A 27,358-nucleotide genomic window follows, 5' to 3' on the forward strand; every position below is an offset into this window, starting at 1 on the left:
GAGGAGGTGGGAACAGAGGAAGACAGGAAAGCAGGAGGTGGAACCTGTCCACATACAGGTGCTGCAAATGGATTAAATAATAACGTGGGCTAGAGCTCACAAAAGCAGTCAGTACGCATCAGTGATCACCACCATCATCCCCACTTCCTACTTTACATGAGAATACGATGTAAAGCCAAAGCTGGCAGAGCGTGCGGACTAAATAATGTCAGTAATTACGGCTATCAGGCTGCAGCCTATATGATAACAATGTGCAGCCTGACTTCAGCAGGAGACCCAGGACCTCCGCAGAGGCTGAGGGGTGGCAGCAGTCTACACAAGAAAAGGAGGCTAAGATTTATTTGGAACAGTTTTTAGGGTGGAAGGAATATGTAATGGAAATTAGAGGTGCAGGACCACAGTGTCCTCCCTTCTCCAAAGTCAGCATCTGCTTTCACAAGGAAGGTGAGCCATTATCAATCTCAGATCAAAGTGAGGAAATTGGATGTGTGTGCTCTTTAAAAGACGTTCTGGAGAGATAGCTCAGTGGTTAAGAGCATTGACTATTCTTCCAGAGGTCCAGAGTTCAATTCCCAGCACCCAGATGGTGGCTCACAACCATCTCTAATGGGATCTGATGCCCTTTTTTGGTGTGTCTGCAGACAGCTATAGTGTACTCATATACATAAAATAAATAAAGCTTCATGATGACTTCTCTATATCTAGCATTCTTCTATATAAGAAAAGTCTTTGTAGTTGACACTCAGTCCGGGAAGTCCAAGAATACATTCCCTTCTCAGGCTCAGGGAACACTGGGAAAGGAGGGTTGGAGGAATGGAAGAGCCAGAAGAGAAGAATGGTCGTGAAGCCTCACTCTAGCAGGACATAACCACTGCAGTCATAAGCTCATGAGGTTGCATTGGTCTGGCACAAGACCAGGCACCAATCGGTTCCAAACCCAGGGGCACACATTTGGCCCTGTTTAAACTCAATGAGTCACAAAACAAAGACATGAATGTAGAAAAGACTTTGTATAGAAGTCAAGGGAAGAAGGGAGAGAAAGGGACATTGTATACATGTATGAAATTGTCAAAGAATAAATTTAAAAAGTAAAGAATTTGATTTAAAGAAATAAATGAAAGATGAATTCCTGAGTACCAGTGAGGCTGCAGCGTCCTGAGTGATAAACACAGACGGCTCCCGTCTACCCTGCTCAGCCTGTAACCGAGGGGCAGTGACTTTTCAAACAAATCAGACCTCATTGCTGCTTTTGGAAACAGTTACCTTCTCCAAACAGAAGCTCTGGATGGCCTGGGTCACCTTTGGATTGTCAGGGTTGAACAGGTTTGGGTGGTTAGCCAGAACCACGTCTTCCATAAAGAACTGTCGAACTGTGCGGAGAGGCAGCTTCTGCATGTTCATCTTTCTCCCTTTAATGCGCAGCAAGCCTACATGTCTGCACAGAGGAACCAAGAGCTCAGACATAAAGCAGGCATCCTCAGGAAGATGAACAAACACATTCAAAGCTATCAACAAGGCTTGGAGGCACATGCCTGTGATTCCTAACACCCAGCAGACTGAGGCAGGAGGATAACAAGTTAGAGGCTAGCTGGAACCCTGTCGTAAATAAAAGGCTCCATTTTTTTCTTAGTTCTTATAAAATATTTGCTTATAAAGCAATACTATTAAAAATAGATGTTTCTGTCAATTTAATTTTAATTAATAGTGAAAAATACCAAACATTCTCCCTAAGAAGAAAATGAACTCCTCCATCGTTTCCTCTCTCTCTCCTATCTGAGCAAATACAGTTTCAAAAAGGGACAACCCTGACTATAGTATAATAATTTCTATCCAGATCATTACAGACAGAGAAAAGCTGCCTGACTTCAGCACACACCCATTGCCATGCTCCTTGTACCTGTTGCTACCATAACCATTAGGACCTAAGCAGATCCACCAGGTAAGACCTTCTGCCAAAGCCCAGTTCACGAAATGTCAACAACTTAGATTGAATTAGAAAGCTAGGCATGGTAGCACACTCTTTGATCCCAGCACACTGGGGCAAAGGAAAGAGAACCATCAGTTCAAGGCTATGGTGAGACCACTTTCAAAGCCATCTCCCAACATGGACACAAAAGAAATTAGATATGCTACAACAGTACATTTATAACCAGAAAAGGCTCAACTACGACGTTACTATGGGAATCTGCTAATATATAGACTTCGTAAAATTTGTAAATGTCCACATAGTAGGTAATCTGAAATTAATTTTTAAATATTAGTCTTGAATTTTCCTAAAAGGCAGCAAAATCACCAACAACCACCAAACGCTCTCTCAGTAAGAAGACCTGAGCACGGCAATACAGCCATGGCCCTACAACCCTACCAAAAAAGAATTGAGTCAAGTCAGACCTTTAGTGCCATGACACCTCTGAAGGATCTTGCCAACTGCCATTTAAGCTGTCTAAATCTAAATCTAATCATACCTGAGTGGAAATTCTAGGACAGTGACCCTGCAATGCAGCAGAACTGAAGGCGGAGAGGAGCAAGTTCAGGAACATCACCTCTAGGAGTATCCTGAGTGAGCCAGGCTGAACTGGGACATCTGACCCCAAATGGCTGTGGCTACGCTTTGTTAGTAGACCGAGACCATGTGGCTTATATGACTGCTCTCTGTGACAGTCACCCTTGTGTTCCCTGCCACAGAGGAAGAGGGAACGCGAGAATCTAGGGGCTAGAAAGGACTTTAGCAATTAACTAATTCAACCTTATTCTCCCTTAATAACTGAGCAAGACTATGTCCAGACAAGCTAAACAGAAACTATTCAAAATCATGAATTTATAGAAAACTTTTTCACTGTGGAAAAAAAATGGATGCACAACCAAGTTAGAACTTCGGTAGGGAGCCCATTTCACCCAATTCCCAGACGCCACAGTGAGGTGTCTATGACACTGTCTACTCAACCACCTGTGCACCTTTCCCTACTATTCTCCACTTTATTGTTTGGATTTACTTCAAAGTGAATTACAGCTATCTGTACTCCTCCCTTAAAGCAACATTTGTTTCATTTTTTTCATTTTTTATTTGCCTAGAAATAAATGAGACAATTAAAATGAAAGAAAACAAACCAACCAACCAACCTAAAAACAGAGCAACTGCAACAACCGACCCTCACACACAAAGTGACCTCAGGGCAGATGGGATGGCTCAGCACTTGCCTGCAAGCCACTGTTTAATTCCAGAACCCAAACAAAATGGAAGGAGAGACTCGATTCCACAAAGCTGTCTTCGGACCTCACCACAGCATGTGTGCACCCTCTCATACACACACACACACACACACACACACACACACACACACACACACACATGCGCACACAGTGATAAATGAAATCTAAAATCTTAACAAGCTGTCCTCTGCTGGCAACAGCACCAGTGTAGGATGACCAGACATAGTAAGGGTTTCTGAAAAACTGACTTAGAATATTAAAGGACTCACTTCTTCACAGCTTCTCCAGGAGAAAGGGACGTCACCACCGAGCTTCCAGGCTGAGACACATAGAAGAGCTGCTGCTCATTTTTGGTTGGGCCAATTTTACACTCATGTTCATGGCCCCAGATAACAAGGTCAATGAAGTCATCCAAAAACTGCTCTGGGATGAAGTTGGTACTTCCGTGTTTACTCCTACACCAAGATTTAAAAGCAGAACATAAGTTCATAGCAGCAAGGGAAAATTCCACCTTAAATCTACACAAATCTTTTTTCTCCATTCTTGTCAGAAACTGCCTAAGGGTTAGTGATTGTATTGAATTCCAAAGCACAGCCTTACAAACTTGCAGAACATAATCAAGTCAGAGGCGTGACAGGAAGCAGGAGGCCTCCAGGTCTGCACTGTTAAGGAGCAGGCAGAGTTTATACAGAGTACTGTACTCTGGACAAGTCAGGAAATCAAGAGCTCTGTCCACCTCAAATCCACAAGTGAACCTGATTATATACCCCGAAAAGGAGAAAAAATGGGTTAAATCTAAACATCATGATAACTAACAAACTCCTAAATGTTTCCAGTGACTTTAACATCTGTTTCTTTTATTGATTATAAATAGGAGTAAAATGGCCATTTAAATTGAGAGTTTTTAGCACACTGAAACACAATGACTTCAATTGAAAGCTCTGAATTAGCAGGCCTCTCGAGGAGGGATCCATATCAGAGGACAGAGTGCCCTGCAGGGAAGGGCAAGCCTGAACTACATTGAAAATAAGCTCTGTGGATTCACAGAACAGCAAGACATGTAGCTAAACTGAATAGTTCAGAGAAGATGGTCAGTGACTTCAGGGGAGCAGCAGGCCTGTGTATCTCTTATGTCATGTGTCAGTCGAGCATGTGGGGTGTGAGGAAAAGCAGGACACACTCAAACACAGCACAATGCCACTGTGCCTTCATAGAGCACACAATCTTTTCTGGAAGAAAAAGATAAGGATGCTGGCAGCCTGCTGCAAGACTGCAAAACAGTCTCTCTTGTTACTTCAGTCTCCCTCCTGCAGCAAGAGCCAAGTTGGTCATTGCAAAGAAATAGAAATATAGTAAAATGAAAAGGCTGAAGGACACACCCAACTGAGCAATCCTGTTTTCCAGAACTCTTACAGATATAGTAACAGCAGATGTGAGTAAGAATGAGAAGGGAAAGAAATTAATCTGTCTGTAAGAATCACACACACGGTGGTGAAAAGGGAGGGAGGAATGGAGCAGAACAGCTTTGAACCTGGCATCCTGACCAGATGTGGAAGGCCAGGAACTGAAATCTGCACACTGTACTCACAGAGATGCAGGTGAGGAATATCAAAAGTTTTCTGTGCACTTTATAAAGGGACACACACACACACACACACACAGACACACACATTGTAGATCTGGATTAGATTAGAATCAGCATGAACTCATGGTTGTTTTTTTGTGCACACACATACAGCTGAGACATTTAGGTGTGTTTACAGGTGTTATTATACATTAACTGTGTTCACTGAGATAGCTGAGAGATCCAGCATCAACAAGCACACCTAGAGCTCACATGTGTTAGTTCTAAGTACTACCAATAGAAGCAATTAGAACTCATCGGAGAAGTGGTTGACTCCAAGGTGAGGACAGGAAAACACAAGCTTGGACTGCAGCATCTTGTGAGGTCTAGAATCTAAGGCCATGCTCAACGAAGAAACAGATAAACATAAACACACAAATACTCGCTCTCCTCCCTTCCTCTCCCTCCTTTCCATCTCTCTAAGTCCTTAATAATATGATATATAAAGAGGTGAATAAATGAGGAAGGTCTGGTCTTTCCTGCAAGGAATACCAATGACTAATATGGAAAGAACCAACAAACAGCACAAGTCTTATACCACAGTGCTAACTGCTGGACACAAACACTCAGCAGGCTCAAGTTAGTCTGCAAAAGTACAATGGGAAACAAGTATTCGAGCATCTTCCCCAAATATTAGTTTCAAAATATAAAATAGGAACTGCCCTGAGGAACAAGATGCACACATCAATACTCGCAGCAGGGCTTCCCACCTTCCATTATGGATCAACCTTTTGGAATAATGGGTTTTCCATCCACCTTTCCTTGTGTGGTGCAGGTAAGGCAGAAAAAGAAGTCAGTGGCCAGCATTGGTGTAAAGGTTCATGGAATTCATACATACCAAAACACACTTGAGACACAGTTTCAGACTCGCTAAGTCTGCTTCCTGAAGACTTGTACTGACCCAGTATTTAGCCTAATCTGCACTCAAATACACCACAGTCAGCCCAAATCCCTCGGTGTCTTCTTCAGGACTTCCCAGCTGTCTCTCTCTCTCCTGCCAGCTTCCTGCAATCACCCTGAGCACCTCATCTCACTTCTTCCCCTGTGGGGATTACAGGAGACATCATGCTTATTCTGCTTTCTCCCTGTCTCAGTCCACCATGGACTCTACCAAGAGAATAAATGATCTATAGCTACTAGCAAAAGACAGCTCATCTAGCTATGTTTCTGGAAAGGCATTCACACACACACACACACACACACACACACACACACATGCAGATATGTGGAGGAAGTGATCATTGCATCAAAATTTTTAAGAGCAAAAAACTGGAAATAAAATGTTCACTGACAGAAAAATACAACTGTAGATAAGTAAAAATCAGTAACACTCCTAAGCACTGGGAAGGATGAAATTCAGTAATGTAATATTAAAAAACTTGCTGTCTACAACATATACACAGGCGATTCCTACTATACTAAGTATCTCCTGTGGATAACAGTCACACAGTGAAGGACATGGGATGGCTGATGTTTCTAAGGGACATGAGGAGAAGGGATGGCGACATTCTACTCGGATGCATTGGTGTCAATTCGGTTACTTGCCTGTCTCAATCCATTCCAGGCAAAAATTCATTGACAAGTAGTAATACTTGTAAACTAGGTTCAGCCTTAAGTCACACAAAACAGATAGCCCCACCTGAACGCCTCCTGGTGATGGTGAAGGAGTCAGGCCTTTACAAAAGGCCTGCACAAACAAACAGGTCTTGGAAACCTTAGTGCTTCACTTAAAAATTTTCAGAGTATTTTTACCTGTTCTGATGAATCACAAATAAGTTAAACCATGAATTCTCATCTTCCTTTGGTCTCAACATTGTTACTTTTTTATTGACAAACATCCGATAGAGCCTTTCATCTGGAATGGATCCTGTGGAGGGACGTGACACTATTTTAACTGTTTTCCTACTGTGGATTTAAAAGGTAAATAGAGTTTTACTCCTAAATAATACATTCTCAAAAGTATATCTTCTTGTTCAGCTATATATCTGAATTCTGGAATCACACGTATAAGGGTTATCTATTAACAAATATCCCAGGTTTATGCTCAACAGCTCTCAGTTGCATTTAAAAAACACTTTCCATTTGAAAGTCAGAGTAATGTGTGTAAGGAGAACTAAAGGAGTTCCCTATGCTTATACCCCATTAGAATGTCTACTAACGTCACCCCTCACCCTCTCACCAGGAATGATAAATAACTGTGCTTTTCAGCGATATACCAATAACATGCACAGAAATAATGGATGCTTAAAAAGATGAGATTTTTAAATTCTATTTTAAAGTATTATACTATTATACACACTGAGTTTACACTTTTTAGTAATTTAATGGTTTTAAATAATTCTTCCTATACTAAGAGATTTGCCTAGGTCTAGAAGAAGATACTAAGAAAACAAGCAACAAGATAGTAATAAATTGGAGCTGGAGACAGTTTGCCACTTCCTATGCTGACCACAAAAGAAAAGCCAATGACTGTACGTCTGGGTGAACTGTGTGAACTGTGTGAACTGTGAGGTGGATGTAGGACAGGCCCCGCCCAGCACACAGGCCCAGGGTGCTGGTGGGAAGCCTACAAGCTAAAGCACTCAAAGTGTTGGTAAAACCTGAAAGCACAGGCTGAGGGGAGGGCTTCCCACAATGGCAGTGGCTTCCTTGGAGCTGAGTATGTGGAGACAGCAGATTGTGGATGTGAGGGGACCAGCAACCACTCACATAATAATGCTTTATACATTATTTCTAGCCTCAAAAATAGTTGAGATACAAAATATACAGAATTTTAAAAATGTATTCTTTAAAAATAATACTTACTTAGTTTTTCATTCATGTACAATTAGGTCTAGCAAAAAAACAAAAGCTTTCCTACAGAACAGTAAAGAAATATAATACAGAAGCCAGGCATAGTGGCACACACATGCCTTTAACCACACTCAGGAGGCAGAGAAAAGTGGATTTGAGGCCAGCCTGGTTTACATAGTGAGTTTAGTGAGCCAGAGGTACATAGTGAGACCCTGTCTCAAAGTAGCCAAAAAACAAAAAAAAGAAACGGAGAACAGTGAAATGAATGCAGTGCAGTGTCGGGAAGCAGGAGGTGTAGGTGAAAACCAGAGGTCAACCTTGAGCATCGTTCCTTGGGTGCCATCCACCTTGTTTTGAGGACAGAACCTCCTATTGGCTTACAGCTTCCTGATTTCACTACACTGCTGCCCAGTGATCCCCAAGGACTCTCTCTCCACTCTTCACCTCCACAGTACTGAGATTACAGGCACATCATACCACACCCAGGATAAAGCACATTTCTGAATCTGCTTTAATAAGATGTCAGTTGTAGAACAGGTACAGAATGTGAGCCATTAATGCAGCAGATACATAATTTTCTTCTGCTCACACTGAAACAGGTAAGTAGCAAAATAAATTTTAACATATGCAATCTGTTAATAATAGGTCTTCCTCTGTCTCTTACATCTAGTATGTCACAACTCACAATAGCCAGATTTCAGTTTCACAAACTACGAAGGCCAATGTCACTGTACTGGATAGGATGCTCTGAACTCTGTGACACCAAAATGCAGCTTGGCTAAGTAGTCTGCACTTCTATCATCCAGCTTTGTAAATGTGACTCTAAATAAAAGGTCCAAAACAGTAAATAGAAACTAAGCAAAGTTTTTTTTTTATGCTTATTTTTTTTCTACTAAAACTGCCATTAAGTATGAAGAGTTATCAGTCCTTAGAAATACTAAGAAAATTCCACCATCTTTTATAGAAATCAATAAGAAATAACCAAATTTGTCCAACTCTCCCCCTCTGGAAGCCCTTTGGGTTCAACTATCTCTAACACTGTATTTGCCAACTGTACACACAATTCTCCACTGACATGGACAATGGAATGACATGTGACCTAAGTCAATCACCTACCTAAGCCGTACAGAGCGAGTTTTGTGTTTCCTTTCTGCAGCAGAACTGGACTAATGTCAACCTTCTCCACAGACATTGACCGTCCAAAGTGATTCACAAACCCAGCACAGCTTAAAACATCCAGGGCACAGAGGGCATCTGCCTGTGTCAAAGTTTCAAAGAGCATGAGTGTGTCTGTAGAAAGGAGTGGGCTTCGTGAGCAGCACAGCCCACATCAAAAGCACACTCCGCACACAAGTATGTCTTACTCACAAAACTTAAGATCAAAGTGTTTTCAGAATTTGGGTTTTCTTGACTTTAGAACATCTGTGCAGATCTTACCTGGTGAGAATCCCAAGGATGAAAACCCAAAAGCAAACAGGATCCATAACCAAAAACTTCTGAGGCTCAACTTTAAGATTTTGTAGCACTTTGGCTTAATAATTTTGGATTAAGGACATTCAACTTGTAATTACAAAAACAAATTATGACAGTATCTTCTCAAAACTAAATCCCACTGTTGAAGAGGTTGCTACCATCTTCTAACTACATATCACCTACAGCAGCTGAAAGCATACAGCAGAAGCAAAGGTAGCATTTCATACTAGTCACTAACATGACACCCTGGCCACTAAAAAATATACAAAATCAGCTATGAATCAAGACCTTTGTAATATAAAGTAGATCTCTTATAAAATGTTTTTTGTTTATTTGGGGGATACATGACCATAAACTAAACTAATGACCTACAATGTCAGGAGAGGACACAAACATACTTTCTGTTAGGACTGCCAGTCTTATTACCATATCAAACAGGGAAAAAAAAATTGAATCTAAGTTTAAGATACTAAAAAGAAAAAAAAAAAAAAGGTTACTTTTTACAGTGAGAATCCAGGAGCTCAAGTAAGCTGAAGAGCACTATGTCACTCTATGGGAAGTCACTCTACTCCTAGCAACTCACTGTTAGCAAATTCCACTGAACCAAAAGGAAGGCCCCAGCAGGCCCTGTATCAGGGGCTGTAATTGCAGGTCCTTCTAGGCTGACACAGAATCACAAGCTCAAGGCCAGCCTAGGCAACTTAATGAGATCTTGTCTCAAAATAAAAAGGGAAACCAGATGGTAGAGTTGTCGCCTGGCAAGTGTCAGACCTCCTCTCTACCCTTGGTTCTGAAAAGAAAAGAAACTGGCATGGCTCTCTCATGTAAGAATGCTTATTCCATATTAAAAAACAAACAAACCAACAAAGAAATATAAAATCATAAATAAAAATAAATTAATTTGAATTCATGGCTCAATTTGACTACTAATTACTAGAAAAAAGATCAATGCCTTGCCCTGATAAATTCAATGTCATTTTTAAGATTCTAACAGAATTGTAATTACCCCTGTGGGATCGTCATGGTTGCCGTGGATACTAAACACTGGAATGGAAATGTTGAGATTGCCATCCTGGTAGTTCACCCATGGAAACCTTAAAAGAAAACAAAGAGCAAAAGTTTCTGTAAGGGATAAAAGCTGTTTCCCCAAAACTTTCCTTCCAAGAGGTAATGCACTAGGCAGCTACAAACCCGTATCTCCAGACAACCCCAGCTCAGTGCTGGAAATAAACTTAGTTAAATTAAAAAGTTTGAAAGTATCTTAAAGCATATGAATTATATAAAACAGTAGGCAACTGATAACTGGCAAGTTAATAGGCCTCTCAAATTTTTAACCCTTTGGATAAGGTTCAGGGGAGGGGAAAAAAGGATCTGTGCATGTTGGAATCCAAAACGCCAAGCTTTATAGCAGCCCACCGTCAGGTCCACTGACTCTCCCTCCATACACAGTTTAGTCCTTGCATATTCCTTCCCCTAGCCATCAAGCTCCTTTTCTCTGTGACGAGCGATTTCCATTATGTCTGTCCAAAAACTTATCTATACATGTACAAAAAAGCACACTTTTTTCCTTTTCTTACGTATGTTCAACAATATAGCTTTCTGTCCTTGCTTCATCTATTTAGAAATCTTCCCACAGAGAGCTCCTCTGAGCTTTTTGTCAGCTGCATGAGTTCTAGTGTAAGGACACTGTCGGAGCTTAAGTGGGTCCCTACCGTTTAGACTCTTTCTGGTACTGTTTTCCAAGTGAGGCCATACTGAATGTGTACCAGAGGTCATTTCTCCCAACCTCCGCTGCACGGTTATTATCAACCCTTTAAGCCTACACCAGTGGTTCTGAATTCTCGCTACAAACTCTAATTAGCTAGTAATCTTTTAAGAAATATCAATGCCCAAGTCACGCTCCAAGAAACTCACCATTTGGCATGGAGACTAGATACAAACACCCAAGCGTCTTAGGTAACTGTAATGTGCACTGAGAAGTGTCCATCTATACCAGTGTCTTTGAGAAAACCCTTCAGTCTCGACTCATCGGATGCCTTACAAATGAGGCGGCTGCTCCGGATAGCTATCAGTGCCATTTCCATTTCTGTACACTACGTATACTCTTCACCTATGTTTTATAAACTAACAGATTTTTTAAATCAACTTGAAGGAAACTGTCACTGGAAACTAAGCCTTAATTTGTGCTGAGCCACATGTACTCTTCCTTAGTAAACTATGATTTTTACGTTTGTTCCAGGATTCCTTTGCCATAAATATATTTATTTTTTAAAAAGACGAATGTATCAATGTTTTTTCCCCTAGCTCCTGGGTTTTGTACATGACATCTCAAATAAATTCAAACCACAAATAGTTTGTATGAATTGTGGATAGCTGGTAACTGGGAAGTTAATAAAACCTTCATAAAAGTACACTCTGCTACAAGGAAGGAGACAGATGCTTTTACAAAGCCTCTATACACAGATTTTCTTTAATATTTAATCAGTTCCTTATAGAACTATGAATGAATAATAGCTATTTTCCCCAAGGTGTGAGCGACCACCCCCATCAAAGATTAATGGCCTGCGACATGAGGCTCGTTTTGGAGTTCTAGTCTCTTCCACCTCTCTGCCAATTCATGAACCACATTTTAAATTACTTATAATCCAATCAGGCTACTTGATCTTTGCCAATCCAGGCTTCTTTCAAAATTTCCCTTCTGTGTTTATCCATTTTTCCTGTATGATCTAAGGAAATCAGAAGGAGAAATTAACCAGAATGCAATTCAGAGAGATGAAAGTGAAGTTAGTGTTCATATCAAAAAAGAGAGTCCCTAGTCTTTTGTGTCTTAAAAGATGGCCTTAGCCAAAATGCCCAACGCTGGGGAAAGGGAACTCCTCCAGTAGATAGACAGGGCCTCAAGTGGAGGGACAGCGTTACTAACCCACAGTCAAAATTCCTGACCCAGAATTGTTCCTGTCTAAAAGAACTGCAGGGACAAGAAGGGAGACGAGACTTAGGAAGGAGGTCCAGTGACCGGCCCAACTTGGGACCCATCTCGTGGGGGTGCACAAAGGCCTGACTCTATTACTGATGCTATGATGTACTTACAGACAGGAGCCTGGCATGGATGTACTTAGAGAGGCCCTACCAGCAGCTGATAGAGACTGAAGCAGATACTTACGCCCAACCATTGGACTGAAGTCAGGGACCCCTGTGGTTGAATTAGGGGAAGAATTGAAGAAGCTAAAAGGGAGAAAGACCCCATAGGAAGACCAGCAATCTCATCTAACCCAGACCCCAGAGAGTTCTCAGACTAAGCCACCAACCAGGAGCATACATGGGCCAGCCAGAGGCCCCTGGCACAAATATAGCAGAGGTCTGCCTGGTTAGGCCTCAGTGGGAGAAGATGCACTTAATCCTTGAGAGCCTTGAGGCCCCAGGGAAGGGAGAGGGCTGGTGGAGAGAGCACCCTCTTGCAGGCAAAGGGGATGAGGAATGGGGTGAGGAACTGTTAGGGGGGGGGGAATGACTGGAATATAAATAAATAAATAAATAAAATAATTTAAATTAAAAAGATTAAAAGATAAAAACATTCAGGAAAAGCAAGGGAAAACTATTGTTTTAAAAAAGCAATGAATAAGAATTTCCTGAAATTAAGCCAGGTATAGGGCACACACATTGAATCCTAGCACTTGGAAAGCAGAAGAAGTAGGATCTCTATGGGTTCAGGTCCAGCCTGGTCTACACAGTAAGATCCAGGCCAGCCAAAAATACACAGGGAGACCCCATCTCAAAAAACAAACAAACAAACAAACAAACCTTCTGAAATTGCTGAAAAACAATCCTTAGATTAAAATGCAGGATGAAGGGCTGGGGACACAGCTCAGCGGTCAGCGAGCCTGGCATGTGAGGTCTTGATCAACCCTAGCACTATATAAGCGAATGAAAAGCCAAGTGTATGCTGAAACCCAAGCAGGTAAGCAGAGTTCAACCTACAGTTAAAGGCTCAAGAGCATAAGGAGTGCCTCAGTCACCTACGCGAGTTCTTCAGATCAAAATAGTCTAAGGAGTTTTCTTGCTAACTCAAATCTCCGTAATCATGTACCTGGCACAATTCTGTCCCTTTAAAAACAATGGAACTGAGAGAATAACTAAGTGAATGACTTAGTCATGTGACCATTAAATGACAGAGTCAGGATTTGAACTGACACCATCCAGAATCCATGCTCTTTTGGAAGTTGGGGAGACAGGCTCTCACTACATAGGCCAGACAGACCTTGAACTTGATGCATGTCCACACTGGCCTCCTACCTATGCCTCCAAGATGCTGAGATGGCAGGCATGAATAACCACACCCAGGCAATCCATGTATCCAATGTTCCTAAGCATTATGCTCTACTGACTTTCCAGCAATTAAATTGACAACAGACTCAACAGCAATAAAAAGAATAAAACCTCATCACTCACATATGCCTAAAGAAAGCTACTTCAGAGAGAAGGTAGGTAGGCATGGGAGTGCACACCTATAACCATAGCTGGCAAAGGCACTGAAGCAAGAGGTTGTGAGTTTGAGGCCAACAGGAATAATATAGAAAGACGCTGTGAAAAACAGAAGGGGTTAGGAAGGAGCTCAGTAACAGGAAGTTTAACAAATAGCCAGGGATACTTTGATCTTCCTCCCTCCAGTGGTGATGTGTTTGTTTTGTTTTTTGTTCTTTTGTTGTTTTGTTTGTTTGAGCTAGGGTTTCTCTGTGTAACAGCCCTGGCTATCTTGGAACCCTCTCTATAAACTAGGCTGAACTTGAACTCACAGAGATCCAACTGCCTCCTGAGTGCTGGGCTTAAAGGCTTTCGCCCCCACTCCAGAGAGAGGTGGACCATAATCCTCTCCCATTGAGTGTAGGCTGGACTTAAAGACTCACTTCTAACCAAGAACAATGGACAGAAAAGCAGCTTTGCACTGAAGAAACCTGAAGACATCTTAGCCTAATACCAAGGTCAACAGAACTACAAACACTGACCAGTAGGAGAGTCATCAAAGACAAGAAAAAGAAACATAATGAGAGCACATAAGATTGAGAACAAACTTCACTCAAAGGTACCATGGTGTCCTTAGATTTTTAAAAAGAAAACAAAGGCAGTGGGAGAGTCGATGCTTCATATACACAAAGCCCTGGGTCTGTTCCCCAACATGGACGATCTACTTACAGAAAATCTTACATAGTAATGATCTTAAACAAAAAGAATCCTGCATTTGACTACATCAAAACTCCATCTGGCAACAACAACAAACCATAAACACAGCTAAAGGCAACTGACTAGAGAAAATATATCTGCCTATAAAATGGCTTAGTAGCTAGAATATAAAGGTAACTTACACAATTCATGTCAAAAAGATAAAAAAAATACCAAGTTTTAAAATAGAAAACAAAAACAACAATAACAAAAAACCAAACAGAAGATACAAAAGAGAATAAGAGATTTAGGAATAAACTTAATACCAACATTAGTTCAGAAATACAAATTAATGAAATGATATATAGAAAATTCAAAGAACTGAACAACTGCAAAACTGCCCAGAACGAAGACAAAAGAACTAGTAGATAATGTGTTGGTTTTATCACATGAAATAATCTCGAATCACCTGGGAAGAGTCTCAGTGAAGGAGTGCCTACTGGCCTGTGAGCATGTCTGTGGGAAACGGTCTTGTTTACAGTAACAGGGAAGCCAAAGTCCACTGTGAGCAGCACCATTCCCTAAGTTTTAGTCCAGGACTGTATGAGACTACAGAAAGCTAGCTGAGCAGTAAGCATGCATGTTTGCATTCTCTCTCTGCTCTTGTGGATAAAACTAGCTGCTGGAAGTTTCTATGTTGGCTTTCCCAAAATGATGTACTCTAACATGGAATTATATGCTACACAAATGTTTTTCTTTTAAAGTTGCTTTGTAAGGGAATTTTGCCAGCAATGACATAAACATCACACCCAAGAAAACTGTCCCTCAAATGTAAGTGTACTTACTTACTAAAACCAAAGTTGACTGACTGGTCACTGATGACCTCAAATTGCACAGGGCGGTCACCCATACAGTACTTCCTAAGCAGCTCCAAGCAGCTGTGCAGGGTTTTCCTTGAGGGCTTGTTTTCATGGAAAAGATCACCACCTAACAAAATAAAATCCACCTAATCAATAGAAAACAGTGTTAAAATTAGTAAGTTTAAGGTAAAAATTGTTTAAAATATAGATAAGATAGAAAAGGTTTCCCAGCCTCATGTGATTACTTGAGCCTTCTTTCTTTTTTTTTTTTTTAAAGATTTAATTATTTTATGTGAGTATACTGTAGCTGTCTTCAGACACACCAGAAGAGGGCATCAGATCCCATTAGAGATGGTTGTGAGCCACCATGTGGTTGCTGGGAATTGAACTCAGGACCTCTGGAAGAGTAGTCAGTCAGTGCTCTTAACTGCTAAGCCATCTCTCTAGCCCAGCCTTAGCAACACAGTGAAGTGAGGATACTGCTCAACCTTAAAGAAGGGAAGGGGTATGCTACTGGTAGTTTGGCCTGCCATGTATGATACCCATGGTAGACCCTAGGCTCAATCACAGCACAGATGAATGGAGATAGATGAAAAAGAGCCAAGATGATTAGTTTTTAATTATTCAGAAGACACTGAAACATAGATCTCTATTGCTGCACTAGTCAAAGGAACTTTAATAATAAGTTCTCCAGGCTCAATAAGAGACTCTTTCAAAAAATATGGTAGAAAGAAATTGAACCTCTGGCCTCACATGCACACATGAACACATGCACTCACATACCAATATGCTATGTGTGTAAGTAAACAGATTAGAGACAAGGTTAGCCTGGTCTACAGAGTGAGATCCAGGACAGCCATGGCTATACAGAGAAACCCTGTATCAGACAGGTAAAAAAAAAAAAAAAAAAAAAAAAAAAAATCAAGGAACAAAGGAATAAAATAAGAATAGCTAGATGGCAAGGGTCTATATACAAGAGAACTTAAAAGTCAAGAATTTAGATTTCAAAAACTAAGTAAATATAGCAACTAAAAAATGCTAAAGGATACATACAATATATGCACTTGAAAGATCCAGCATGGGGTGTGCAGAGAAGAGATCAGGAAACACGGAGTAGAAATAGACAAAGCAGTAACAGCCAGGCTCAGGGGGAGGTGTTCCCAAAGCCAAAGACTTACAAAAGAACATACCCAGGGTTCCGTGGCAGGAAAGCAGGCCTCCTTCGGCTTTGAGTTTTACTCCACTGAGGGAAACAATCTATCCTGACAGAACATAAAACCTGCATAATCAACCAATTTCTAAGCTTCCTACAGCTGCCTATATCCTTTTCAAGGTGCAAGTTACAGTTTAAATCCACGGGAAAGACCAAAGACTAAAGCTTCATCTAGATGAAAATTAAATTAATTTTATTGCTTCCAGGAGAATAACAAGTATAGACTGAAACTTAGGGGATGTCAAGCTTTAGAGGGCTAGAAGAAGGATACTGAAAGGTGGGCACTACACTCATCTCGCTTCAGTGGAATCCGAGGCTGTGTAGGAAAACTGCTTTACTCCTTGTAACTGTCTCTCACTCCCGTTACACATAGACAACAGTGCTCCGTTACAGCAAGAGAGCAAGCAGTTAGCTGAATGCATAGAGATCTGCCTGCTTCTGCCTATCGAGCGCTGGGATGAAAGGTGTGTGTCACCAACAGCCAGCACCCACTCTTTCTTATCTCATAGCAGAAACATCACTCTGGGGAGAATGCAGGCTGCTAGTAGCCTGTGGGAATTTTAGGGCAAAGTTCAACAGCTATTAAGTGGGTGCCTGGTATAGAGCTAAGTTTTCTTAGGCATCACACAATACATTACTAAGCAACAGAAAGATTTTACTGTCTATAGGGGAGCACAGATAATTACTAGATAAACAAGTTAATATACCAATTTCAATGAAGCTATGAGAAGAAAAGCAGAGTCATGTCAGAGTTCTTGGAGGTATGGGGGAAAAAATCTCTTCAAAAAGGTAAACTACAGCTGTGCACAGTGTCAGATGTCTACAACCCAGTATTTAAGAGGTGGAGGACCAGAATTTCAAGGTTGTCCTTAGACACATATAAGTTTGAAGACAGCATGGGCTACAGGATCACCTCAGTAACTCCCTATCCTACCCCTCAAAAAAAATAAACTGAAGTGAGAAGTCACCCTGCCTAAAGTCAGATAGTAAATCAGAAAGGTTGACCTGCAAGGTCGCAGAGAAGAACCCACCAGGGAACAGGCAGGGCAACAAATGATCCTGGGCCCTGGGAGGAACAGGTAACATTGTAAAGGATCCAGAGCCCAGGAAGGACCAAGGTTAAGGTATAGCCTTGTATGCATTTGACTCTAGATTCAAAACAGACTGTTGAGAAGAGTTTGAGACGATGACAGATCTGACTTACAGTACCAACAGTGCTTTAGCTGTGACATTGAATATACACAGAAGGCAAAGTACGAAGCAGAAAGAGCAAGAGAGAGCTACTACACTGCGGGACAAGTGAGGCAGGAGCTGTTTGGGTTTTGTTATGGGCCTGACCAAGAAAGTGAAGAGGGCTAGAGATGTAGAGGGCACTAGGGATCTCACCTCACCATTAGCTGAAGGGAAACCGCTGAGTAGGCAGGGCTCCTATGTTTATTCTCCTGCTCCCTCCTGGGCTCTGCAGACACTCACCTACCTACTGGAACATTCCCCACTGCAATCTCCAACCCTATTCAGGCTAAGTTAGAGTTCAACACCTTCCCAGACAGATTCTCCTTCAATTAGACGTTTTAAACCAATGCCACCATCAGGCACCCACGTTCAACATACCTTACTTTCAAATCCTAAAAACTCACATATGTACACTTTCTGTATCGTCTCTCACATTCATTCTTTTCTACACCCAATACTGCCAGTTTTAAAAGCAACTCCTGCTACAGTACCAGGCTGCTAGACTTTCTTCTGCACTGAGCACAAACTGAGTCTGGCAACTGCACATTAATACTTCTCAAACTCTCTCAGTTCTAGGCTTTTGGCATTTTTTTTTTTTTAAATATGGGATCTCATCCATGTAGTTCAAGCTAGCCTCAAAGTCACTATGGTAACTGAGGATGACCTTGGCATTCCAGCCTCTTCCTCCTTGGTGTTGGGATTACAGGTGTGCCATTGCACTCAAGTCTTACGTAGTGCTGTGGATTCATCCCAGGGCCTCGTACCTGGCACGCAAGTAGTCTACCAACCGAGCTATATTCTCAGCCCTCTTTCAGCACACACATGGACTACAAGGCAAGCCAAACCAGTCCCTAACATAGTCCCCTGTTGTCTTATACCTGGGCCTTCAAATCTGCTTTACACCGACCGTACATTCTTTGTGTCACCCATAACTAAAGGCTGTTTCTCCAACACATGTGTTAAATGTCACCTCCTGGACTGGTCTCATATAAACACCAATCTCCTCTACCTCCAAAGTCCCAGGAAATAGTGTCCCAGGGACAACTGTGACCTTGTACTTGACTGCTTGGGAACTGTTGTCTCACATCTGGTTGGATCTATGTTCTCTGAAAACTAACAACCATCTTTTTATTTCAGGTAGAAATCATAACAGGTTGGTACCTCATTAAACACCCTGTGTTTCTAAATTTGAAGGTTATTTGTCACAGCAGTTTCTGCCCCAATTGTAAACACAAAGAACTCAAAATTGTAACCATATTTTAATTTTACCTTTTAGTGTATTGGTATTTAGCCAAGGAATGTGAATGCATGAATTTATATAATTAACTCTAACTTAATGGAAAAGAGCCTGATACCAAGGAAGTACATTAGAGCATGCACAATGTAACCCAAACTCACTTCATTTTCCAGGGCAAGTCTTAAAATTTCATCAAATGTCACAAATGTATCATTTCCTCTAACTGCATCTTTCTCCATAAATCCAAGATGAATATCAGTGGCAACCAGGATTTTGAATGTGTCTTCATCATCACTGTATAAAGAAGAGAACAAAATTCAATGCGATCTACTAAAAGGATATTCAAACAAGTGGAGACCTGAGCATAAATAAGCAATAGCAACTACAAAGCAGAATTGTTGCTCTTGCCTCAGACTTGGCATCAAAGTTTGCAGTACTCAACAGATCTTCAGCAGCACAGCTTTCTAATCCAAGTTCAAGACAGAGCATATGTTCAGTGACACTTGTAAGTGTTCCCTGTCTGATCTGAAATTTATAGCCTTCTTATGACCAGTTTTATGCAGTCAAGTCAGTTCCCTAAATAGCTTCACAGAAATCCAGAAGGCTTTGCTTGCTTCCTTGTTAAGTACCTGACTGTACACTTTTCCAGGAAAGTCATAAAAAATCTTCCTCTAACTGTAAGAATAGATTTTATACTAATATACTAGTTGCTTACATCCCAAACTCTGATGACATCTGCCTGACTCTGCTCTTTATAGTTTTCAGTAATAAATTTGGCCAAATAACAAAACAGAATTGTTTAAATCCAAACAAAGGTACTTTCAGATAAATCAGCAGCTTAACAGTTATTAACACTCACTTAAACTTAACAATAAGTTTAGTTCCTTAAGACACTTTATATCTCAGTCCCCATAGATGGTCGCTATCTCTAAAAAATAAGGCCAGACACAGAGAAAGCAACTCATTCATCACACAGCCAGTAGCAGAAACAAGGCTAAAGAGCATTAAAAGTGAGGCTATTTTCACTCAACTATAATTAATTCAACTTTGTACATAACTCCACAACTCACAGACTTCCACAGTTGTATGCACGAAGCCCTGACTGTACCACAAACTTCTCAGCTCCCACAGCTATACCCTTCCACTCTCATTTAGACCTCAAAATTAACTGGAAAGGAATATTATTAGTCTAGTTATGCAAATGAAAAATAAAACCAGGTAAGCCCAGAGAATTGCTGACCTTCCTAACACTATACAACTAGTTTTGACCAAGAGCTTGAAACCAGAGTGGGAGACTCCATTCATGTTCAAGGATTTTCTTTCCCCACCAAACTTCTATAGTCCTTCTATTTCTTTCCATTTTGTTCAAATTCACTTCAACTAGGGCAACTTACTCTAAAAGACTATAGACTCGCACTTTAAGACAAAGCCCAAGGGTGAGCTTCCCTGCATGGTCATGTAATAAATTACTGCAACACATTTATCTATTGCTCCACCTTATGTTTTTGCTAATAAGCATACAGTATGTGCTTTTAATTAAGCATGACAGACACGTTTTTAGGGATACTCTGTCCACTACCAAATTCTGTTGCTGTTTTTATTAAAATGTCATTTTTCATCACAGTTAAAATGTCAGGCTTACAGTGGATCGGTGGGGCTCATTTTTATGGTAGAGTTCCTCTGGCACCAGGTTCCTCGCCAAGTACCCTGGGGTTCTGTGTTCAGGTATGTCAAAAAAGCCACTTGATTCCAAACTCTAAAAATAAACACCAAAATGCACATATTATAAAGGTTGCACATATTTCACCAACACGAGTTCAGTTGTAGAGTAGACTTCTTGAACTGGCAATTTTGAGAAAGTCCTATGTTCGTCTTCAACAGTTACTATAATTGTTTCATGTCCTAAGAACAGAAAGTCACATCCTTAAGTGAAGTCCTAATTGCACTATCACTATTTCTCTACTATTTTCCTCATGAGATTGGTGTGTAAACATGACTTTTTACGTGCATAAATTTAAGCTGCACCGCTCAGGACTTTGAATCAGAGACCACCCCACATCTTAACACTAACATGGCTTTTTGAGGCAGCCCACATTTAAAGCCAGAATAAATAACCAAACACGTGGTCTACGTGGAACACCTCTCGGATCCACGGTGACAGACAGCTCAGAGTGGTCACTTTGCGAAGGTGGCGCTACCGCTACAGACACTCTTCCACCCGCTGGACTCCGTGGCGGAACGCAGAGCCTGCATCCCTCCCAGCCCACCCGGCCCGTCTTCCCTGACGGCCCCACACACTTCGGGCTTCCGCCCGGGACCCGCACACTAGAAGACCGTAGCAAGGCCTAAATTACCCCAACCTGGACCTGTCAGAGCCGTCCAGCGAGGCCACAGCCCATCTCTACCTCAGGAAAAAACGCGGGAGTCACCAGAACGAGAGGAAAACAGCTACCAGAAACCTGAACTAAGCCCGGGAGAGCGGCGTCCGTACTTCTCGCGAGATCCAGTGATGGTATGACGTCACAGAGTTTCTAGATTCTCATTGGCTACAGGATGGCTCCGTCGAGCCAATCCTGAGCAGCGAAGGGGCGAACCCGGAAACGAAGTTCTCGGTGAGGTTCTCTCTGTAGAAGGTGAGGCGCGTGTCGGGAACGGTGGGGCGGGCAGCTGTGGGCGGCCGGCCACCTCGCAGGTAGCACCATGGCAGTTTCTTCGCTTTGGGATTTGACCGGCTAGACCAAAGACCTATCTTCCCTGTTTCCCTTGACAATCGCCCTAGAATCCTCGGCTCACCACGTCTGCCTTGCTTTGTATGCTCAGAGAACCTTGAAGAGAGTGCAGTAAAAATAATTTGGATCTTTGGATTAGATCAGACTCCTCAGGACCCCAGAAGGTCCTGAGGTACCACAACGTGTCTTAATCTGTCAGAACCCTAGCGCGGACCTCTGAAATGGGACGTGGAGCTCCACTCACTGAGATGAGAATTGGAACAGTTCGTATAGTTCTAAAAATGGAGTGTTCCCTTTATGTTAGGAAATACATCCTGTTCCTCCATAGTAGTATGCATCGAGCTTTGTACCCAGAGTCGAGATACATTTGGGTTTGATTTTTGAATTAAACATACCAAGACAACTTTGTATGTAGCTTACATCTGAAACGATAAGTTCAGAATTAATATGAAGGACTTTTCAGGTGTGGGAAGGAAGGCTGAGATCTGTGCTGTATTTTGGTTATTGACATCTGTTAAGCGTTTAATGAGTTGACGTATGGTAGCTTTTTAGAAAATAAGTTTGAGGTGAAAGGAAAAATTGAAAACGTCAAGGAAATAGCAGTTTTGATAACTCTTAAAAAAAAAAAAAAAAGACAACAGCCAAAACCTTACAAACCCCTTAGTGGAATTTATAGGCCCTAAGAAGTTACTGGTCATGACAAGTGCTCTTGTCTCTAGTGATGACGCTTAATAGGACAGCAGAATATTAAACATGTGAAATTAAGTAGAACGAAACTATGAGGAGTCTATAAGTTCCTCTTAGAGGCCATTCAGAGCAAAATTAAATGATAGGTCTTAAGTTCAGTGATACAAATAGTTCTTAATGCAGGTTACATACAAATAGCACAATAATCTGTGTTAAAGATGGCCCTATCCTTAAAAGGTTAATGGCAGAACAGATATAAGACATAGCACATGAAATAATAAACATTAGAATCTAATGGGATCAACAGAATGAAAGTGACAGTTTGACAATAGCAACGAAAAACTGCCAAGTTCAACAAATATAGTTAAAAGACTGATGGTTTTCAAAGTAACTTCTCATTTTCTTTAAGGCTGGTAACTCTTGAAGCTGATGTCAGTTTATAAATTAATATGGCAGTTTAGCAGAAGACTAATTTAGGACTGGGTAAATTATGGTCCTCCTGTATACTCACTGCCTGAACTCAGTCAGTCTTAACATACCTAAAGTAATAGATCCAAATTAAAGTGGTTGTAGCTATTCTTAACATTCAAATTAAGATGGTTGTAGCCATTTACTTAGTAGAAGAAAACATTTTTTAAAAGCCAAAGACTATAAGTGATCATAGCAGAAATCTCTGAAGTCCTGAATTTAGTAGCTTCAATGGATATGAGAAAACACCAAAGCCTTTATGACATAGAGTTTATCTGGTATGTTTATAAGGTTGATATCTGTGCTATTGATATCTAGTTACTGCTGTGCTAACAACTGTTTTGTGTTTTCAGGTTGGGAAGAATCAAACAATGCAGACATAATTCATCTCTTTAAGGATTGCACCCTAGTACTTGAAATGCTATTTATTTAGAAGAGTAGTAAAAAATGGAAAAAGAAAAAGTAAAGGATGATGAAAAACCAGACCTGGGAAACTCTGTGGACTTTTCTGAACAGTTTAACCAGCTTGAGTTGTTGAAAACTCATGGACACCTGATTCCCACTGGTACTCAGAGTCTCTGGGTAGGCAATTCTGATGAAGATGAGGATCAAGAGGAAAAAAACGAAGAGTGGTATCAATTGCAAGAAAAAAAACTGGAAAAAGATCCAAGCAAATTGCTCCTTTGGGCTGCTGAAAAAAATCGGGTAAAAAAAAAGAAACCATTACATGGTTGGAAAAGCATTTGGTTTGGAGCCCAAAGACCTGCTCCTGAACCTCTATTTTTCTTTACTTTTGGGCACATTCCACCATTTTTGACCCTTTAATTTCTTGTCTTTAAAAGTGGTAGCTTAATATTTGTCTAATTTATAGGCATATCAAATGAAGTAGTGTATATGAAAGTGCACATTACATTAGAAGCTGGCTATAGATGTCTGGGGGTAATTATAAATAGCCCTCTAATTATTAGGATCCTTCTACTCATCAGTGTTACTAAGGATAGGTAAGCTGGAGACTGACTTAGATGCAACTCCATCAAGTGTCTTATTGCACTTGTTTACGCCTCACAGAGTCCTGTGAGGAGGCACATGAACTGGAGTCATCCAAAAACACTATCAAAATCTGCTCTTCCCACTTGACCATTTGTACTTAATTTTACTAAGTTCTCCCATATCTGTGTTAGTAAGTTGAAACTGAAAGGGTTTTGCAGTTTATAATAACCTTTTAATCCCAGCGCACAATGCATTCTCTCTGGTCCATAGATCAAACCCAAATTTGATGCCCAGCAACATGATCACATCTCTAGGAGGAGATGAGTTCTGTAGTCTCTAGTTTGCTTCAACATCACATTATTCTACTGTTAAAAGGAGTTTCATTTTTATTTTCTGGTTCTTACACCATGTATATTGATATAATCTGAAAATTAGGCTTGCCTTAGAGGTGAAATATAAAATACAGATAAGCCCTTTGTTGATCTAGGGTCCAGGAATGGGACAGTGGGCATTTGTCAGAGTAGGATAACGTGAGAGCTTATGGTGATAATCAGAATCAGGTTCCTGAGTTGCTCCTGGGTGTAATGAGCTGTAACTTGCTCCTTATTAACCAGTTACCCTCCTCCCCTAAAAACAAATCGTAAAGTCTAAAGCTACTGGATGGCTTAATTATCTCTTCATTGTCTTTTTCGAGTTGGGCTTTTTTAAAGTTCTCTTTCTTTCCATTAGCTTGCTACAGTGCAGAGACTACTCTCTGAGAAGGCTGCTGAAGTGAACACTAGGGATGAAGATGAGTATACCCCTCTTCACCGAGCAGCCTACAGTGGACATTTAGATGTTGTTCGTGAGCTGGTGGCTCAGGGGGCAGATGTTCATGCAGTGACTGTGGATGGCTGGACACCACTGCACAGTGCTTGTAAGTGGAATAATACCAGGGTGGCCTCTTTCTTACTTCAACACGATGCAGACATCAACGCCCAAACAAAAGGCCTTTTGACCCCTTTGCACCTTGCTGCTGGGAACAGAGACAGCAGAGACACCCTGGAACTCCTCCTGATGAATCGTTACATCAAACCAGAGCTGAAGAACAACTCACAAGAAACTGCTTCTGATATCGCCAGGAGGACAAGCATCTATCACTACCTCTTTGAAATCGTGGAAGGCTGTACAAACTCTTCACCTCCGTCTTAATGACTCTAATAGTTTTCTTAAGTTTTAAAGTATCAGTGCCTCCCATGTGTGAAATGTAAAATATTCCCATGTACAGAGAACAGCAGTCTCACTACAGAAATTCTGTTGTATGCATCACAGTTTTCTTCCAAGTGAACTGCCTGACCTTGATGTCATATGTATTTGAAAGGTATTTGGGTACATCTGTGGTGATTTCTGCAGTTCGTGATTTTTATAAGAAGTAATTTTACTGGACACGGGTGATATAGAAACTAAGGATATTTTTTGGTGCTGATCCAAGAGAAAAGTATTTTTAAATATCCCATACCCTGGATCTTTGTTCAGTTTAGCATACTGGTATTTTTATAAGCTAACTCCAAATTTTCATCTTCAGCACACTGGTGCAGTTCAGCTGTCTTCTCTGCATCTCCAGTTGCTTTCATTCTAAACAAGAAACACTAAAAAAATTAGTGACTTAACATCTTTGTAAGTTTAAAAAAAAAATAGTGGAATGTTTAGATGTTTTGTTTTTTAAGACGTAGACCATTCTGAGAAAAGCAGTTAGGGAGATGTTTAATCCTTGAATGTTTTACACTGCCTCCCCCACCACATTCATAATCCTGTGGACAATCCTACCTCACCCTGGTCAACCATGTGACCTTTACTGTTATGGCCAGACAGCGTCTCCATTTAGACATGCACAAAACTGTACATTGGTCCAAAAGGTTAAAACTGCCCTCCGAAGTGTTCACCTTTCTCTCTGGCTGGATTAGGCATTACTCATGAGTTTCAGGAAATGTCCAGCACTACCCCCACAGCCCTCATTTTCTACAAGCCATGACAAAGGAAAAAGAACAAGGAATTCTGACAGTGAGGATTGTCATATGGGACTAGAACATCAAGTGGCTCAGGCTTTCTTAAAATGGAAAAAACAAAAACAAAAGCAAGCAAACATGAAAAAACTCATAATATGGATAGTAATACAGAGTGTAAATACAAATAGAATACAAGTTTTGACAGTGCAGAAGGCAACTTGCATATGACTTCACCAGATCTATGGCACATTTGTTCAAATAATATTAACTTTTATCTTCTTGGTGCCTGCAACATAGTTTTTGATGGACTCCCTAGCCCCTCTGTATTTCCAAGGGGTCTTCTGAACATAAGAACTTGAATCCAGGAAAAGGACACTGAGGGCACATTGTCAACTTAGAGTCACCTAGGAGATACATCTCTAGCCTGTCTGGGAAGGAGTTTCTCAAAAAGTTTAACTGAAGAAAGGATGTATATCCAGATGTGGGTGGCACCATCACCTGGGCTCAAGTCCAGATTAAATAAAAAGAAACCAAGCCAAGAACCAGTGTTTGTCTCTGTTTCCTCACTAGGTAGTGACCAGCTACCTCACATATGCTCTTCCTTCACCACCATGATGACTGTCCCTTATGCCATAAGATAAGTTCTTCCTTACAGCATTTGTTTAAAGTGTTTAGTCACAGCAAGAAAAAAAGTAACACACCAAAACAGTTGCTCTTGTCAATATTTTTAAATGTCTACATTTTGCTTTTGGGCCAGCCCATGTAACTCCTCTACTTTAGATAATAGTTGTTTAATCAAATATATATGAAGCTAAAGAGAAGAGCAGTGATGACTGCTCTTCCAAAGGACCCATATTCAATTTCCAGCATCCAAAGGGAAACTCACAGCCATCTGTAACTCCAATTCCAGGGGATTCAAACCCCTATTCTGGTTTCCATAGGCATTGCATATACCATGTGATGCACAGACATGCAGGCAAGAGACATCCACATATATGAAATAAGTTTCTGTTAAATGTATGTGTATGTGTGACAGTTTTTATCAGAACAATATTGAATTCTCTCTTGAAAGCTAAAGAATTGGATTACATGGCATCTTAGAAATTACAATAATTTCAAAAGATTTTGGGATTAAATATGCCTCTGTTCCTAAGTATCCAGTACAAGGGCTTTGGCAGGAAATGGAAGGGAGCTGTCTTTTAAGTCTGTCCACGAAAGTAATACGAATGCTAAGAATAGTTGATAGAAGTGACGGAATGAGTCTGCACACATCTCAGGAGACCATTAAGCAAGGCTGCATAGTTACCTGAGAGTCAAGGAGCCTTTGGCTATATTCCTATTTGGAAATGGGCTGTGTCTCTGCCTTTGTTACCTTTCTGTGTAATGTTTGATTTTGACCTTTAAATACAGGGTTCCATGTAACCCAAACTGGCTTTCTAGCCAAGAACGAACTGATCCTACCACTACACTTTCCTTATTCCTAATAGGGAGCTGACCTGACTGCTCTTCAGACAACAATAAGCATATGGAAGTCCATTTTCCAAGATGTCCATTCTGCCTTTTTTGCTTCCTTAAATTGTCTTTTAATGTTTATGAAATCCCATCCACAAAAGGCCCTCACTTTGACTTGTGTTATATACTTGTACTTTCCAGTTTGTACAGGCTCAGTTTATAAGCAAAGTTTTCTTTAATCTTGGGG

At 40.9% G+C, this 27,358-nt stretch overlaps 2 protein-coding genes across 5 annotated transcripts in view; one reads left to right on the plus strand and one right to left on the minus strand.

Moving 5' to 3' along the window:
* Mre11 (MRE11 homolog, double strand break repair nuclease) overlaps positions 1-21,282 on the minus strand; it is a 52,638-nt gene extending 31,356 nt beyond the window's left edge. Inside the window, exons 1-9 of one of the 4 annotated variants that reach the window (XM_028763373.1) lie at positions 21,206-21,282; positions 20,443-20,556; positions 18,962-19,094; positions 15,103-15,263; positions 10,107-10,194; positions 8,744-8,885; positions 6,587-6,701; positions 3,480-3,665; positions 1,264-1,435 (exon numbers count right to left, since the gene is read on the minus strand). In XM_028763373.1, the coding sequence (XP_028619206.1) occupies positions 1,264-1,435; positions 3,480-3,665; positions 6,587-6,701; positions 8,744-8,885; positions 10,107-10,194; positions 15,103-15,263; positions 18,962-19,094; positions 20,443-20,462 (1,017 nt within the window). In that variant the 5' untranslated portion in view covers positions 20,463-20,556; positions 21,206-21,282. Of the gene's footprint in view, positions 1-1,263; positions 1,436-3,479; positions 3,666-6,586; positions 6,702-8,743; positions 8,886-10,106; positions 10,195-15,102; positions 15,264-18,961; positions 19,095-20,442; positions 20,557-21,154 lie in introns of all 4 variants that reach the window. The other 3 variants (XM_028763372.1, XM_028763374.1, XM_028763375.1) reach the window with 3 other exon arrangements.
* Positions 21,283-21,379: 97 nt separating this feature from the next.
* Ankrd49 (ankyrin repeat domain 49) lies at positions 21,380-26,201 on the plus strand. The gene is made up of 3 exons (XM_028763387.1): positions 21,380-21,433; positions 23,038-23,389; positions 24,404-26,201. The coding sequence occupies exons 2-3, from the start codon at positions 23,132-23,134 to the stop codon at positions 24,863-24,865; spliced, it is 720 nt and encodes a 239-aa protein (XP_028619220.1). The 5' UTR covers positions 21,380-21,433; positions 23,038-23,131; the 3' UTR covers positions 24,866-26,201.
* The last annotated feature ends 1,157 nt before the right edge of the window (positions 26,202-27,358 follow it).

The sequence above is a fragment of the Grammomys surdaster genome, unplaced genomic scaffold, assembly GCF_004785775.1.
Source record: "Grammomys surdaster isolate TR1022 unplaced genomic scaffold, NIH_TR_1.0 138, whole genome shotgun sequence".
Taxonomy (NCBI): domain Eukaryota; kingdom Metazoa; phylum Chordata; class Mammalia; order Rodentia; family Muridae; genus Grammomys; species Grammomys surdaster.